General features: G+C 63.3%; 1 protein-coding gene and 1 long non-coding RNA gene across 2 annotated transcripts; one reads left to right on the top strand and one right to left on the bottom strand.

Annotated features, from left to right (window-relative positions):
- Window positions 1-896: 896 nt before the first annotated feature.
- Window positions 897-7,695, bottom strand: LOC135315408 (tumor necrosis factor ligand superfamily member 10-like). The gene is made up of 5 exons (XM_064463497.1): window positions 7,391-7,695; window positions 3,791-3,937; window positions 3,446-3,482; window positions 2,799-2,906; window positions 897-2,542 (listed from the first exon to the last, which is right to left on the bottom strand). The coding sequence occupies exons 1-5, from the start codon at window positions 7,625-7,627 to the stop codon at window positions 2,100-2,102; spliced, it is 972 nt and encodes a 323-aa protein (XP_064319567.1). The 5' UTR covers window positions 7,628-7,695; the 3' UTR covers window positions 897-2,099.
- Window positions 3,066-4,498, top strand: LOC135315410 (uncharacterized). The gene is made up of 2 exons (XR_010374877.1): window positions 3,066-3,517; window positions 4,228-4,498. It is a non-coding gene; the product is annotated as an uncharacterized LOC135315410 (long non-coding RNA).
- Window positions 7,696-17,082: the final 9,387 nt, after the last annotated feature.

The raw sequence follows: 17,082 nt of genomic DNA, 5'->3' as shown, positions 1-17,082 counted from the left end.
GCCAAGGATGCAGAGAGGGGGCTCCAGCCTGGAAAGCTGTGGGACGGATAGCGGGAGCAGGGAGCAGCCCCTGCCTGGCCACGGCGTGATGGGGAACAAGCCCATCTTGGCACCCTGGGGTTTGGCTGTGCCTTGGGCTGGGCTTGGCAACGGCAAAGCGGGGAGAGGAGGAGCAGGACCGGGATCCCCTGGGGCAGCGGAGCGAGATGTAGCCCCCAAGAGCCGATGGGAGCAGGGGAGGAGGAGGAGCAGGGCCGGGCTCAGGTCCCGGAGGGGGTCTGCTGGAGCTGGTGGTGGAGCTGCGTGGGGTCCCAGGGGAACTGAAGGCTCCGGGCTCCGGAGCAGGAGCACCCTCCCTGGGAATGCCCCAGGCGCCTGCGAGGGGAAGGCGGCAGCGGAGCCCTTTGAGATGTGCTACAGATGCAAGATGAGGCAGGACCCGGTTATGGCCTGCAGCCTTCGCTGAGCTCTGTTTGCAGCTCTCAGGGCCAGAGCTGCTGGGAACCGCACGAGCCCGTTCCCCCAGGCCGCCTTGGCACCCAGCAGCTCTGGCACCGCACCAGGGCTGCTCCGCCACCGCCGCCGGCGTCCCGGCAGCACCGGGCTGGCGCGGCAGGGCTCTGCTCAGGCAGGTGTGGAAGCGCGGCGGGAGGCTGGCGGGAGGCTGCAGGCAGCCGGGGAGAAGCTGCCCCTCTGCTCTGCCCCCTTGCAGAGCTCCGCTTGCAGCCAGCCTCTGTGCCGGGCCGGGGCAGGGACAGGGAGAGAGGGGGGCAGATAAGGCCGAGCTGCAGCGAGGGGGGCTGCTGGGCCCCAGACCTCAAGATGTCTGGTTTGTGCAGCAGCGTGGCCCAGGGCGCTTTGCCTGGGGTGCCTGATGCAAAGAGGTGCGAGACCAGTGCTGGAGTACAGGCTTTATTTAAACCGGCACTGAGAGCCCCCCCGCAGCCGTGCCGGCGCGGCGGGGTGTTTGCGTCCTTCGTGGGAGCCTGCGCTGCCGTCCTGTCCGTGCACACCAACAGTCTTAATATGATACAGAGAGTATACAGGTAATTACAAAAGGGGGCTGCGTCCACCCCAGTGTCCGTGGGCCGAGCCAGCTTGACCACACTCTGCCCTCCTTGAACCCACCTCTTGCATCTGACGTGGCCTCTGACACCGAGGGGTTGGTCTTGTCCCTCCTGGGTCCTGTGCTGCTACCGCCGGGGCTCACCCACGAGTTGAAATCCTGCAAGTTAACGATTGCTGGGGCGAAAGGTGTCAGTAAGCGGGTGGCTGCGCTGGCCCAACAGGGCTGGGAGGACCAGAAACCCCAAGGAAAGAGATGCTTGGCCAGAAGCGAAGGGGAGGCGTGATGGGAAGCTCCTGGGCTGGATGATCCTGTGCAGCTTGGCTCGGGCAAAATGCACCTCTCTGCCACGTGCCTAGGTGCGGTTGTTTGGGCTGGTGATTACTCCAGCTTCATCGTCCTGGTCTTTGAGCTCCCCTGAACCTGATTGCTGGAATCACTCCAGGTTTCTAATTAGCCTGAACTGAAACTCCTTCACTCCTTTCGAGAAGCTGATGCCTCGTACCTACAGGCTGGCCCCGGTGCTTTGCCCTGGGGGGGTGCCAGCCCTGCGCCCGCGCTCGCTGCGCTGCTGCTCTCTGCTAACCCCGGCTTCTGTCCCAGCGCCTCCAGCTCGGGGTCCCCGAGCGCTCGCAGCCTGGCCGGGTCTGCGCCTGCCAGGCGTGGGGGTCAGCCCTGCAGAGGGTCATCCTGCCGCGGGGATGCTTTGTCTTGCGGTTGCAGATGTGACGCCGGTGCCTCTCCTGCAGCAGGGAGCCGCTCGGTGCTACCTGCCCCGCGTGCTCCGCCGGCAGCCAGGGAGGTGATGCGCTACCAGGGCTGCCACGTCCCCCCTCCTGCCTGCCTCCCGCGGGCCCCTGGAGACCCTTCCTGGCTCGTGGGCTTCCTCCCGGCCGGATGGCGGGGCCCCGTGCGGCACCGAGCCCCCCGGCCACTCGGCTGTTGTCCTGCTGGAATAGCGGCTGCCCCGGGGGGGCCTCACGGGAGCGTCGACGGGCAGGAGCAGCGGGAAGGTGGGAGGCGGGGGCGGCCGTCACAGGTCGAGCCGGAAGGCCCCGAAGTAGCTGGCTGCTGCATCGTTGTAGTCGATGGCCAAGGAGGAGACGGAGACAAAGAGCTCATCGCCGGCCTTCAGCTCGAACAGTCCCCCCTGGTAGAGAGCGTGGAGCCCGTAGTTCGCCTCGGGCGCCCAGCACTTGGTGCCGACCCCTTTGAGCAGGAGGATGGGCTGGCTGTAAGACGTCTTCCAGTTGATGCACTGCACGAGCTGGGGGACAGAGACTCGGGCGCTGGCCCCGTCGCTGGGGTAGCGAAAGTAGATCTGGGAGTAGACGTAGTACTTGCCCGCCTGGTTGACCCGCAGCCGGCCGTCCCGGTAGGTGATGTTCTGCAGGTGTGAGTGGATGGTGCTGTCTTCCCAGCGGGCGATGGCGTGGCGGCAGGACTGGGAGAGGTTCCCGAAGCGCTTGGAGTTTCCTGGGGAGAAGGAAGGGTCACCGAGGGGCGCGAGATGCCTTGGGGAGCACCCGTCAGGGGCAGGAGAGAGGTGGCTCTAACCCTCTCCCGCCGTTATCGAGCTTGGAGGGGTGGAGAAGGTGGTCTTGGACTGGAGAAACCTCCCCATTGCCACCAAACGCATCCTCCCATCCTGGTCCCCTGCCATTTGGGGGAGATCTTTCCCCTGTTCCCATCTCAGAAACCCCCTGGTGCCCAGCGGGGCTCCCCGACTCACCCTCCTGGGCCAGGCTCTGCGGGCGGAGGGTGAGATGTGCCGAGGGCTTGCTGGCTGTTTTGGGAGGAACCTGCCCCTCCGAGGTGTTGAAGTAGCTCCTCCGGGCCTCTGCGAGAAAAGGGACACGTGGCTGTGCAGGACAGAGAGCGTGGGGACCCCCAGCCCCGGGCCGGCAGAACAGGCCAAATGTACTGAGCAAGCAAAGTGAGCTGGGCAGGGACGTGCCCCACTGACCCACCGAAGAGGGAGGTTATTTGGGGATGAAAACGTCTAGTCAATCATTATCTAATATTTCTGTGCTGTCCCCTGTGGCCCTGGTTCCCCAGACTCCAGGCAGACGCACATGGCTGTCCCTCCAACCGACTCCCCGGGGCCGTACGCCCTTCACCCGCCCAGCGGGACAGTCCTTGCCCTCCCCTCTCCTGCCCCAGCTCGCAGCACCGTGCCCGGCGGAGTTTGCCCCGGGAGCAAGCGAGCCCCGCCAGCCCGCTGGCATGCCCACCCGCACGCCGAGCTGTGCGCACGTGGACCACGGCTCCGTCTGTCTGGCTGCAACCCGGCCCCAGCAAACGGGTTGTCGACGCTTTGCGGCGCCGGCGAGCGGCACCCCGGCCGCTACCCCCGGTGCTGGGCCAGGAGGGACTCACCCTTCACCGCGCTCCTGCGGATAACGTTCTCCGTCACCTGGAGCATCAGAGAAGAGAGTCCCAGGGTTAAAGGTGAACCAGGCGCTCCCTGCGCCCCAGCTCCCCTTGCCTCTTCTAAGCCTTCACAGCCTCGTCTTCCACGCTATATGGCTCTGGGCTCCACCGGCTCCTCGCTGCGGCCAGCCCCACTCCTCCGCCCCCCGCCTTAAACCACCCTTGCGATTGCCCTCTGCCACCCCTCCGGTGAGGCAGAAGGGGAAACTGAGGCAGGGAGGCAGACAGAAGCCCCCCCCATCGGCCGCCCCATCCTCCCCTGCTCCCCAAAGCTGGCGGGTCCAGGCTCACCGTGGCCACGTAGGCTTTGATGGTGTTGGCCAGCTTGAGGCAGGGCTCGTTGCTGATCAGCTCCTCCAGGCTGGATCCCTCCTGCTGCTGATTGATAACCTGCAGACACCGCAGCTCCTCCGTGCTGCCCGGCGCCTGGGCTTTCAGCTGGAACAGAGACACCCGGACACCCCCTCGTCAAAGCGGGCAGGCGAGGGCGGCGTGCGCGGCTCGGCTGGACGGAGCAGCGGGGATGCCCGGCGGGGTGCGTGCACGGGGCAGCCGCCTTCGGCCCGGCTCCTCCAGCGCCAGGGCGCTCACAGCCGCACCGCGGGCTGGAGAACAACCCCGAGCTGCCCTGGTCCCAGAGCTGTGGGGATGCTGTGCTGGGTTAGGTGGCAGGAGGCTGGGTGGGTCCCAAGTCCTGTCAAAAATCTGTTTTTTTGTGAATTTGACAGGTTGAATCTCATCCTGACCTCCTGCGATCCCTGGTGGAAGCGAGTCTTGCTCATCCCAGCTCTTCAGGAAATACAGAAGCATAGAATTGTTTGGGTTGGAAGGGACCTTTAAAGGTCATCCAGTCCAACCTCCTGCAACGAGCAGGGACATCTTCACCTAGACCAGGTTGCTCAGAGCAACGTGACAGCCCCTTTCCTGAGTTACAGCGCCGAGCGTGAGGAGGAGGGGAGGCACAAGGACTCTCACAAGCTGCAGAGCACCGGGTAAAGAGAGAACCCAAAGTTCCCATTCTCCATCTCCTTCACCCCTCCCTCTCCTGCCATGGGGGAATGAGGCTTCTCGAGCAGTAAAACCCAGCCTTAGCTTTGAACGAGATGCTCACGGCTGCTGGGGAAGCGGTTGCCCTGCGAGGCTTGGCTCCGTACAGCGCGCAGAGCTAAGAGCTGCAGCTGGAGGCTGAACGTGCCCAGGCAGCCTGGTCCACGCTCGTCGTGCTCTCCCGCTGCTGAGCTCAACTGGGGGTTGCAAAACAAGCTCTCACGCAGCTCTGCCCTTCCAGCTGCCGAGCCGCGCTGGCTGGAGACGGGACCCCAAGCGCTCGCAGTGCTGCGTCAGCCCAGGCAGAGCTCAGACACTCTCTAGCCTGTGCTGGCTTGTGGTTTGGGCTGGGAAGCCTTCCCTCCACGTGACGCTGGCTGCTGCACGGCAAGCTGCCCCTTCCCAGGCTGTCCCGGGGCTGACCCAGCTCGGCTCTGGCCGTGGCGTCACCGTGGGCACAGGCACGGCTGGCTGTGGGGTCTCACCACACCGTGCCGCTGTCTAGGGCGTGGGGAAACTGAGGCACAGATGGGACGGCTGCCCTGAAATCAGCGTGCCAGGAGCTGGGAAGGAACACTGGCACCTTGACCGCCCTACCTTTATCACCTGGGTCGTTCCCAGATCCCAGGACGGGACCCAGGAGTCCTCGGGCTTGGCCACGTCGTCACCTGGGGCTTGGCCTCCTCCAGCACCCCGCACTTCCCCCACATCCCTGCTTGCTCTGAGCCCCCACCAGGCTCCTGCCTGCCCACCGCCCTCGGCAGCGCTTTTGGGCACTCGCTTTGCCTCGTACCAGCACGCGCTCCTGCTTGGGATCAGTACCGACTCCAGGAGCAGCAGAAAGACTGTGCAAGGTCAGATAAAAAGGGGTTTTTTAAATTATTTTTTGCACTATGGGGCCAACCGTCTGCCCCAGCACTGGCGGCTGGACCTGCCAGGAGCACGGTGGCTGGACGGGCTGCAGCGGCGAGCTCGGAGGGCTGGATGGCTGGCGGAGGGCGCGCGCAGCCCTAGCAGCGTGTGCCCCTGGGCTGGGTTCAGCCAGCCGGGCTGCCGTCTTGCAAAGACCTGCCTGCCCGAGTGGGCGGATGCACGGTGCCCGCCGAGGCAGCAAACCCCCAAGTGATGGGGGCTGTTCCCATGAAACGGCACAACGCGGGTGCGTGCTCGGGCAGCGCCAGCGCGGGCAGCTCCTCCGTGCTGCCAGCAGCGCTAATTACGGCGCGTGCCCACAGACCCGGGGCCAGCCCTCTCCCGAGGTTCCCGGTGAGGGGGTGGCACGTTCCCGGCAGCAGCATGGGGTCTGCAACCGCGTGCCTCGTCCCTCTGGCTTCTAACAACCGCCTGGCACCGCCTGGGCACGCTAATTGCCTCGATTAAAGCTTGCCGTGAGGGGCTGCGGGTACCACCAGCACCCCTCTCTTTGCAGGGTAAGCCCTCCGCCTGCCTCCTCCGTCCCCCCTCCTGGGAACCTTGTGCTGGGTGGGGTGTTTCAATTAAGGAAAAAACAGGGAAGTTTTGTAAAACTGGAGGCACGGGAAGTACCCCCCGAGAGGGGGTGAGGGCGGGCTGGCCATGCTGAGCGACTCAGTGCCCCCAGAGATGCTGAGCTCTGACTACCTAACCCCAGCACAGATCCCATGCAGGGATCCAGTGCCTAGCCTCTGAAATTAGCCCAAAAAGGTCAATTTGAGTGGCTTTCTCCTCCCTTCAGCTCTTCCCTGCGGCTCTGTCTGCCCGCATTCCCCTCCTCCCTCAGTGCCTTTCATGCAAATCCCTTGCAGCGGGTGCCACATGGGATGGAGGGATGGAAACAAAGCCCAAGTGAGGGCTGGTCTGCTCCAAGGGATGCGCTGCTGGCACCAGACGGGCCCTTCCTCCTGCATCCATGGGCTTTTTCCCTTTTTTCCCTGCCTCTGTTGTGGTTTTGTGCAATGCTTGGCGGGACCCTTTTCTTGCTGGGCGCTCCACCACCAGGGATGATCCATCCCTGGAGGAGCCCGGAAGTCCCAAATTTCCCTCTCCCCATAGCAAAGACCTCTCCTGTTTGGAATTTTCCCCTCCTTGACCCTCCTGTTGCTCGGGAATTGCTGAATCGGCAGCTGGCAGGGGGGTCTGTTAGCAGGATACGTCTGTGTTTGGGAATGGCTTGGCACGAGTGACACTCATGGGTCATGGGTGGGGACGTCTGGATCCCCACTCAGTCATATGCTGTGTTTAAACTGGAGCAAGCACCCAAGGGCTGCTGGAATGGGGGGGGTTTCCCAGCCAGGCCGCTTCCAGCATCGCACAGTGTGGGTGAGGAGGATCCCGGCGGTCCTGGAGCGGGGGTGGGATGGGAATGGAGGGGGCAGGCAGGGGAAGATGAAGTAGGAACCAGAGGTGAATGGGGCCTGGAGCCCCGGGCAGCTCCCACACCTGCAGCTGCAAACTCCGATGGGACCCCAGGGTAGGGCCCCCACCCCACCCCCCAGTGTGGACCCCCAGCTCTGGACGGAGCCCAGGACAAAGGCTCCTTCTCCACATCTGGAGGGAGCGGCCGCTCTGGGCGGAGCCGGGGGCAGTGTCCACCCCCACTCCACATCTGGATCGGCGGCCCCCAGGGGAGCCAGGGCAGCGTCCCCCCTCCACATCTGGATCGGCGGGCGGCAGCGGCGGTAGCCGCCGTCCCGGGCGAGCGGAGGCGCGGAGGAGGAGCGGGCAGACCCCCCCCCCGCGCAGCCGCCGGCTCTCCCGGGGGTGCAGCACCCCGCCGGCCCCGGCCCCGCCCGCACCGGAACGGCTCCGGGGAGGGGGCGGGTGGCGCGGGAAGGGCAAAACCCCCCCTCGCTCCCCCGGGCTCACCTTGGAGATGGCCATGGTGAAGTAGACGAAGAGGCCGGTGGTGGAGGCGATCTGCAGGGCGAGGATGGCCATGACGGCCACGCTGCCCCACAGCGGCCCGCACCGCCGCCGCCGCCGCCGCGCCCCGCCGGGGTCCCCGCCGGGCCCGGGGCCGGGCCCCTCGGCCAGCACACGGACCTCGGAGCCGCCGCTGTCGGAGCGCAGGTACTGCCCGGCGCTGGGCTGGTGCGGGGCCATGGCCCGGCCCGCCCCGCCTGCCGCTCCCGCGCCCGCCGCGCTCCGGCCGCAGCCTCCGGCCGGGGGGGCGTGGCCGGGGCGTGGCGGGGGGCGTGGCCTCCCCACCCGCGGCGGGGAGCGAGGGCGACCCCGGCGCTGGGGACGGGGTGCGGCATCAGGTGCCCCGTGGGAGGTGGGCGGGGGGGGGAGCGGGTTGCGTGGCCTCGGGGAGCCCCCGTGAGACCCGCAGGGCGGCGTGGGGTGACCCCACGGACACCCCGCCTCCCCGTGCTGCCTGGGCTCAGAGCGGGGGGGGCTCTGGGCTGGGGGGACGCGGCCTGGCACGGCTTAGGGCGATCCCTGGGGGGGCCAGCAGCGCTCAGGCGGCCGCCCCCAGAGCTCAGACGGGTGGAGCTTTGCAAAAAAGGGGGGCAACTGCTGCTGAGCAGCTCCGAGGGGCCCTGCCCGGGTGGGGGGACGAGCCCGTCCTGGCCACCGGCGAGAGCCCACCCTGGGCCGGGGGCTGCAGCGCGGGGCTGGGGGCGGAACAGCATCCTCTGTGCACACCGGTATTTGGCCGCTGAGCCCCAGTGCTCTGTCCTGCGGGAGCGTAGAGCTCCCAGTCGCCCTGGAATAGGGGTGCGGGGTTGTTTGGAAAGCAAACAGGCTGGAGAAACAAACGGCTGCCCCCCGACGGCTGCGATAGCCGCTCCGAGGTCAGGTGAGGCTGTGGCTTTTAGTGCTTTCCCCTCCGAAACGAAAGCAAGATCGTGATGAAACACACGAGCACTTCAGTCCTTGTGGAACCGCTCCCTCTCCTCCAAGGATGGGGCATGGGAAAAGCGGGCTGGCCTCAGCCCAAAGCCCCAGGCAGCTCTGGCAGCCCCGAGCCTCGTCCCGGGGCAACTTAGGATTGGTGGCGAAATCGGGACGCGACTGTGAGTTTGGACCCAGGTGAGACCCATGACGGAGGGAGCTGCCCCGTGGCCACCCCGTCCCCAAGACCTCAGGCCCTGCAGCCGTCCCCAGGCTGGGGCACAGGCCAGTGCCGCAGCCACAGCTCTTCACAGGGACGTGCCACAGGGACGCGGCCGTGAAGCCAGAGCTGCTCCGAGTCCACCAGCACTGGCCTCCCTGCGTGCCACGGGGGTCTCCAGCTCATGCTGCTTCCCCTCGGCACGAGCTGGGAACCAAAGCCCTGCCAGGCTGGGCTTTGATCCTCAAGGGGCTTAGAACTGTGATGTTTAAGCAACAATATTGGCTCAGGATTTGGCCCTTAAGCCTGGACTTTCTGGGCTGGGTCTTGCAGAGCATGTGTCATCTAAGGCCCCCCCCACCTGGGGAACAGGGAGAGCTGGTGGGAAGGGGCGCCTCACCAGCACTCGCTTCTCCAGCGCTCTCACACAAAGACTGGCATTATTTTTCTTCTTTAAAAAAAAAAAAAAAGGAACTTGTCCTGTTTCACATCCTGCCTGCCAGGAACGGCACTGTCTCCTCCACCGAATCCTCTTGCCTCCCTGAGGCTTCGTGCAGACCAGTTTCCTGCAGGGAGCCCCAGTGGACACAGGGGACGAAGGCGAAGGCAGCTACTCACGGGTACCGCTTAATTAAAAGGGAAAGAGCAGGTCCGGTTTCTCTTTTTAATGATTGGTGGGGCTGGGGGGAAGCAGCAGCTCTCCCTAATTGCCCTGGGCTCGGGTCGGGGACAGGAATTGTCCTTCCCCTTAGCGGCAATAGCAGGAGCTTGATGAAAAAACCTCTCAAGCATCTTTCCAGTCCGATGTTTCTGCTTATGCGTTCGTGTCCCCGTTATGGCCGGTGTCGTTGCCCACGCGGCGCTGCCAGGGTCTTTGCCCGCTGGTGGAGCGAGGCAGAGCCCACCCTCCCGCAGCTCAGGAGGATGGTGAGGCAGCGGGAGGCTGTTCAGGGCTCCCTCCCCAGGAGATGGAGGAGATGGCCCTTGTTGGAGGCCGCTCGGGGATGAGAGCGGGTCCCCTGCCCACCCCCAAATACGGCCATTGCTTGGGGTGCCGGGAGCTGAGTGGGTGGCCCATGGGTGTCCCTGCCCTGTGCTGGTGGCCATTCCTGGCAGCGGGTGTTGTCTCTGCAGCGGCTCGCCCCCATCACGCAGGTGCTGCACCCTGGCACGGGGCTGCTGAGCACCCAGAGAGGGGAGCCGGAGGTCGAAGGTGGCTTTTGCGCAGGAAGAGTTGTGCGGAAAGAGCCAGCAGCGATGTGGGGGTGCCGGAGCCCCCTGCCCAGCCCCTCGCCCTGCCCAGCCCCTCGCCCCACGTTTCTCCTAGAGCAGGCGCTTGTTTCGGGCGTGAGGGCTGGCTGCCCTCGCCCCTGGGCAGGGCTCCGGGCAGGGTCAGTATCGGCTCCCTCCTCGCTCCTCAGCTGATGTTGGTGCACGTGTCCTTCCTCCCGACCCTTGCTCTCTGGACCCGCCGCTGCAGCCTGGCTGGGTTGGCATCACACGTACCCCAGGAGCAGTTCTGAGCGGGTCTCCTCCACGAGCCTCCCTCCACCCGTGCTTGCTGTGCCACGGGGCGAGCGTGGGGACGCTTAATCTCAGCACGGTGGTATCCTCAAGCCTGGTTTTATCCTTAGGCATGCACATAATGGGCAGTAGTCCCTGCAGCACCGGCCAGGCATGTTGGGCTCCTGCAGGCTGCTGCTCTGCCCAGCACGCAGAGGAGCCGCGTGACCAGCTATCGTGACCTCCCAAACATGGGAAAGTGGGTAACTACTCACCTTATCTGCTTTTATTGCTTTTGTAAAATACTTTGCCAAGCCTTGAATAATGCAACCTCCATACAGATGTCTTCAGATCACTGATCTAATCGCTCGCTGCACGAGGGTCTCCAGTGGACTGTGATGTGCGAAGGGAGAGGATGGGGGGGATTGTGTGTGTGGAGGAGGCTGGCGGTTTCCTCGGCACCTTCTGGGGAGCCAAAAGGTTCTTCCTCTCAGTATTTTGCAGAAAGGCAGCGCCGATGCTGTCTGGGGCCTGAGGTTCCCCACCTCGTGGGGACCTGCACCAGAGCCTGGCCAGAGCAGAGCTGTGGGAGCGGGGCGAAGGAGGTGGGGCCAGATGCGGACCACAGACGTGGAGGCGGATGCTGAAGGGCTGAGGACTGATTTATTACCAGCTGTCCCAGCCAAAGCCTTTCAGCTTGGGCTGCTCGTTGGTCTTAGTGGCCACCCTCATCTCTCCCAACTTTGCTGTCCTCCCCTCTTTCTGCAGGGAAAATGCTGCTGAACTCCTGGTGACTTGTCTTGCAGCGACCTGGGTGGGGAAAACGCTGCCCCTTCCACCCCCCAGGCTGTGTCAGTCAGGATGCTCCTGAGACAAGGGGATCTTCCAGCCAAAAGCATCTGCCAAGTCCCCGAGCGGTTTCTCCCCGGCTCTCTGCCAGCCCGATGCATGACCCGGTGCCCAGAGCCCGTGGAGGCAGGCGCTGCTCTGCTCAGCACCGGTGCGGGCATCATTCCTGCCCTGGCAAGTCGCTGTTGCTCCAGGCGAGGTGCCTTCTTTGGAGTCGGGGAAGGGCACCGAGCTAGGGGAGAGATGGCTTTTAATTTCTAAACAGTTCAGTGAAAAATGAGCCCTCCTGGTTGTTGTTCTCATTTAAAAAGGCTCAGGGCCTTCAGAGCCAGGTGGAGGGGGAAGAGCTGGAAAAGGTGCATCTGTGGGACAAACTACTTGCAGACCTTGCCCTGGTCTCAGGCAGCAATTCTGCCTGCTTCTGGTGTTGAAGGTCTGCAGGCACTGGGGGCTTGCAGGGGTCCCCCCATGCAAAGGGCAGTGTTTGCCTGTCAGAGCAGCCAGCCAGGCAGGGTGGAGAGAGGGCAGACATGGCCAAGCTCCGGCTTTTGGTGGCGGTGAGCTTGAAGAGCCAGATGCATTTACAATTTGGGGCATGGATGGACGTGCAGAAGCAACCTGGGTACTGCTCGTCCGTGCGCTGCAATCCTGGGCCACACGCTGCTCCGTCGGATGGGGCCAGGGCACGTGTGGGCTCTGCTGATGAGCAGAGGGAAGCCTGGAGCTACAAGAACTTGGTAGCTTGGGGCTGTTCTCCGTGCCTCGGAGGTAGGAGGTTTGCAGCGCAGACAAGCCTGTGAGCGAGGGCAGGACCAGCACTGGAACTGTGCAAAGAGAATTGGGTGGGAGCCAGATTTAAAAAAAAGCCTCCTGATACTGGCTGAGGAGTTGTTTTTCACTTTTAATGTTTCCTGGTCTGTGCACTAGGAGAGCCGGGTCAGCTGAGCCTGGAAATTTGTTTCCTCAGCACTCAGTGGTGCAGAGCAAGTGCAGGAGAGCGGGAGAAGGTGTTTTGCTGGGGTCTTGCCAGTATCGTCAGCGAGGCACCGGGGTGGGTGGGGGGAACCAGGCGGCGAGCCCCTGCATGGAGATGCGAGATGTGTGCCTGGGGTTTTCCATCCCTTGGATTCGCTTCAGCTTTGCTTCAGGCAGCATGGTGGAATGTGCAATCTAGTCATGTTATTTTCCCATGGTTTATGGGGGTGATGTGCGTGCAGGAACTGTTGGGTTAGCCTGGACCGGACCCCTCTTGGGCTGTGTTAGCGACAGGGCATTCGTCCCTGGTTCGCATCCTCTGGAGCAGAACTCCAGTGCTAGGTCTCGGCTTCCTGAGGCTGTTCCTTTAAGGCAAACCACAGCCTGGCGTCTTTGCTCAAGCAGCCGATGATTTCTAACATGTGTTGGCTACATGATCTTCAGTCAGGAAACAGCACCCCCCCGGGATGTGAAATCATTGCGTGCAGCTCAGGACAGCCTTCGCTAACCGCCCTGGTATGCTCTCTGAAACATTTGTCTTTCGATTAGAACTGATCGATGCCCGTGCTGAGATTGTTTGGGGGGAAAAACTTCTTCCGCATCACACCGCACTTCCAAGGCTCAGCTGGAAGGTCAGTGCTTCCAGCCGAGGCACCGGGTGAGCTCACCTTCCTGACCAGGTCTGCCCCGACCACGTGGAGAACCCGCTGGGACCTCAGTGCCGGCTCAGTTCTGCCCTCGCCGCGGGGAGCAGCCTCCCCTGGGGAGGCAGGGACCGGCTCGCCTCCTTTGGCCTCCTCTTCCATGGCCCAGCAAAGCCGGGGAGGTTCACCCCATCTGTGGGGCAGCGCAACATTGCACCTTGTAGCTGTGGCAGGAGCCTGGGAAACAGGAGGCTGCAAGGATGTGCCCTGGCCCCCTGCCCTTCTGCGCCTCAGTTTCCCCCCGTCCAGCATAGGTTCTCAGCGGGCCTTGCTTCCCGCCTGGTTTCCCAAGTGCTTGAGATCACTGGCAGGATGATGTCCAGCCTGGACGATGCCCAGGGCCCCTGGACAACGTTCATCCCGGAGACCGCCGCAAATGCTCTGCTGCAGCAAAGTGCCCTGACTGAGCCTGTTTGGCTTTGGAAGCGGATGAGGGATGCTATGAGAAAAGACTTAAATAGCAGGAGGGCTCCCGGAGAAATTATTATGTAGAAAGGCGGGAGAAGGGAGGGCCAGCTCGCCCCCTCTGAGGGTGGTACCACATTCCCTGGGTGATGCTCTAACCCGTGGGTGGAGGCCTGGGAGCTGGTGCCTGCACACGGTGGATCTGGCCACTGACACGGGGCTGTGGGGTACGTTTGGCTGTGAAGTGGGTCAAGCTTTCCAGCGGTTGTGTGCTGGGACCTCTCCTCACCCACCTGTGCGGTGCTTTGGGTATCCAGCTGCAGTGGCAGCACGGGGCCCTCATCGCCATCAGCCAGCACCTCTGGGAGAGATGCTGGTGCAGGGTCCTGGGGAAAAGAAGAGCCTTTGCGAAACTGAACTGGAGACGGGTCTGTGGGGACCGGGATGGAGACGTGGGATGGAGCAGGGCAGGCAACCTTCCTCTTGGCTGGGGCAGCTCTACAAGGCCACTGCAGAGGGGACGCTCCTGGGAGGTGTGGTGCTCAGGTGGCCTGGTGCAGCACAGCTGAGTACTGACCTTCCTGGGGGGATTTTCCAGCCGGGGCCGTGCCAGCTCATCGGTGCCTCTCTCTGCCTGTGGAAACCAAAGCGTGGCACTGGGATCAGTCTGGGAACGAGAAGGGTGTTGGGAGGCCCAGAGGGCAAAGGGATAGATGCCAAGAGCAAAATGCCCAGTGTTGGGATGCTGGTCCCAGCTCCTGCAGCCAGTTTTGAGCTTTTCAAGAGTCAGTGTTACCCCTTGCCACACATTTCGGAGCAGAAGGTCACCATCCCTGCATCAGGCATGGGCAGAACACCCCTGGAGATGGCCGTGGCAGCCCTGCTGCTGCCTGGAGCAAAAAGGGACGATTAAAGCCGTGTCTTTTATGTCCTCCCCTACCCAGAACAGCGGTGACTTTACAGCACGTTTAACTTGTGGTGAAATGTGGAGGGACCCATCTGCCATGGGGCGGTCTGCTGGGAGGTCCACTTGGTGCTCCAAAGAGCCAGCAAGAGGCTGGGCTGCTGCAGAGGGTCCCACCAGGGCTGGGAAAGAGGGGTCTGCTGGGTCTGAGTGGGGAGAGGGGTGGGAGGAGGACACATCTGGTTTTGCCCTCTGGCCACGGGCAGGCTGGGGACACACAGCCCCTGGGCAGGCTGCGGGCCGGGGGGGCCGGGGGGATGTTGCAGAGATGCCAGGCTGGGTGAGAGACTGATGTGGTGGCCACTTTTGGATGAAATAAAGCCTCAATTCAGAATGGGAAGAACTGAAGTATTTCAGCGCAGGGCTCGTGGTGCCCCTTCGCGGTCGCCGGTGGGACCTCGAGGTGAGGAGCGTGGGAGCACACGGTGCTGGGCGATCCCGCTGTGGGATCCCCCCGGCAGCACGGCTTGGGGGCAAGGGTGTGCCAGCGGGACCAGGACCGGGTGACCCAAGCAGACGTGACTCAGCACCCAGACAGCGTGACTCAGCACTCCAGAAATGCTGCCTGACAACGCCTGAGTGCTGGTGCCGCAGTAACTGGGCACCCAGTTTCTCCCTAGGATTGGCAAAAGTTTGCAGGGTGGGAGGGATCGGTGTCTTTTGAGAGATGCACAGAGAAGCTCTTCTTTCCCAGCTGCATCCAAAATATCCCTCCAGAAAGGGAGCCCCAGTTATGGGGCGAGAAGGATGATGCAATCCTGGCTCAGGGGTGGTCCTGGAGGGTCTGCAAGCGTGAGCACCCCACAGCTCCGGGGGTCTGGCAGTTTGGGTCAGGCCGTGCCGATGCTCCCAGGAAGACTTGTGGAGGACTTGTTTTAGGCTTTATGAGCAGTCTTACCTGTCTCACCCCTTCTGCCCTTCCTCCCACACAACCCAAGCACATGGTCGGGCTCAGTTCCTTGCCTCAGTTTCCCCCCAGCACTGTGCCATATACCGCATCCTCGCCGCCACGCTGTCGTGCCATGTGGCAGTGTACAAACCACAGTCCCAGCCCTCCATGTAAACGGAGACTTTGCTTTTCAGCCTTGTCCTTTCCCCTAAAGTCACCTGGGTCAGCCCCAACCTGCCCAGTTTGGGCCAGTCCCTTGGCCAGACCCGTGCAGAGCCCTTCAGCCCGAGCGCCAAGAGGTCCGGAGACCCTGCCCTCCCTCACGCAGGCACAGGCACACTGATGCAGACGGGCGCAGGGTGCTCTCGCTCTGCGAGGTGCCGAGACCCTCTGCTTTGTTCCGGGGAATCTGGAGAACTGTGCGAGCCATGCCGAGGCTGGGGAGGGGGGACGACGGACAGGTTTCAGCAAAGCTGTGGTTGGAACTGACTCAGAGCTTCCCACCGCAGGTTTCCGTCTGGCTCAGGGCTTTCTCATGCCTTCCTCCCTCCCCCTCCCCAGAACTATCCAGCTCCTTGTGAGGATGCTGACATACATTTACTACCCGCAGCGCTGCGAGAGGCCCCTTCCCCTTGTCGAGGCAGCTCACGGGGGGGAGCATGTGCTCACTGCCTGCCTATATCTTAGTAGAAACACTCTTTCTGGGTGAACCTTGCTCATTCTGGCTTGACGTACCCCTGGCTTTGGCTGCGCAGCGCTGAGGGGCAGCAGGCTTCGGCCCCTCCGCCTGCTCTCAGCCTGCAGCAGAGCTAAAGCAGCCTTTGGGCTGCCCCGCTGCGTGCTGGCTGTGGGGATGCAAGGGGAGGGGGCTGCATCCTTCCCCCCCACACCCCCCCAGCCCCCGTCTGCCCATCAGGTCACTCCCTGCCTGCGGCTGGGGCCGGGGTTTGCTTGTCCCCTTTATCACAGGGAAGGGAGACCTCCCCTGCATCAGGCCAGCTGCTCCAGCCCCACACTTTGCTGGGCGCAGGGCTGAGGCTGGAGGCCCTGGCGGTCACCCCGGACAGGACAGGATGGCTTGGATGGGCACAAGATGGCCCTCGCTGAGCAGAAGCTCCCACTCCCAGAAGCTCTGATGGAGCTGGTGTGTGTGGCCTCCTGTGAACCAGCAGGATCTGGGCTGGTTCAGCTCAGCTTCTCCTCTCACATGGCACAGCTCAACCCCACGGTCCGTCATTGCATCCCGAAGGAAGATGCCTCCATCCTAGGGCTGCTCCTGCCATCCCTCAGCTGTTAAGCTGGGACACGGCGCTTGGCTGCTCCTGGGCTTCAGAGGGTAAAAGGGAGCTCCGGGTTGGTTTGACTCATCGCCTGGGTTTTGCAACCTCCTGGCAAAGCAAAGCGCTAACAAAAAAAAACAAAAAAAAAAGAAAAGAAAAAAAGAAGAGGAAAATGGACAGCCAGAGCCCAGGCGAGCTGGGGTCCGGGTGCGTCAGCCGCCTGCGTGGGCCAGCCGTGCCTCCTGCCCCTGGCCTCCGCAGCCCACTTTTCCTAGTCCTCCTTCAAGGCGGCTGTCTCTGCTCTTGCTCTCACAGTGGGAACGCCCAGCAGAAGGCATTAGGGGTAGCCCCTCTGTGTCCTGCCACCCCCCCCCATGGCATCCCTTGCACAGGATTACATCCATGCACATCTCTGCGTGAAAGGAGGGTCTCGTGGTGCAGGGAAGGATGGGTATGAAGGCGCCAGTTCGGGGCTCCGCGTCCATGGTGTTAGCGCAACGTGGTGGCAAGCCGTGTGCTAGGAGGGGGTACACGGGTGGTGACCAAAATGCCCTCAGCCCCTTTTCTTTCAGAGGTTCAGGCCTGGGAAAGGCTGTTTCTGGGATGCTCAGTGGGCAGCCAGGCTTCTATGGAGCGGGAAAAGGAGACAGAGATCCCGGCTGCCTTCACCCTCCTGCCGCCTTGGGGGTCTGGGCTGGGCCGGGCTACGCTAAACCTTTTTCTCAAGAACTTGCTTGTTTTTAGGTTCCAAGCTTCAGGATCTCCGCAGCCAGACCTCCCAGGAGTCGTGCACGGAGCAGCTTTGTCCTCTCCGCCTGTTCAGAGCTGCGGGCTGGCTGGAGGCGCGCGGAGCCCTGCACGCCGGGATGCGCCCGCAGCGGTGCCTGGTAGGGCTCCCTGGCAGGCACAAGGCAGCCCCGTGACGCCGGCT

This window comes from Phalacrocorax carbo, chromosome 11 (assembly GCF_963921805.1).
Source record: "Phalacrocorax carbo chromosome 11, bPhaCar2.1, whole genome shotgun sequence".
Lineage (NCBI taxonomy): Eukaryota > Metazoa > Chordata > Aves > Suliformes > Phalacrocoracidae > Phalacrocorax > Phalacrocorax carbo.
The sequence above is the reverse complement of the archived record's forward strand: the minus strand, read 5'-3'. Positions and strand labels throughout refer to the sequence as shown.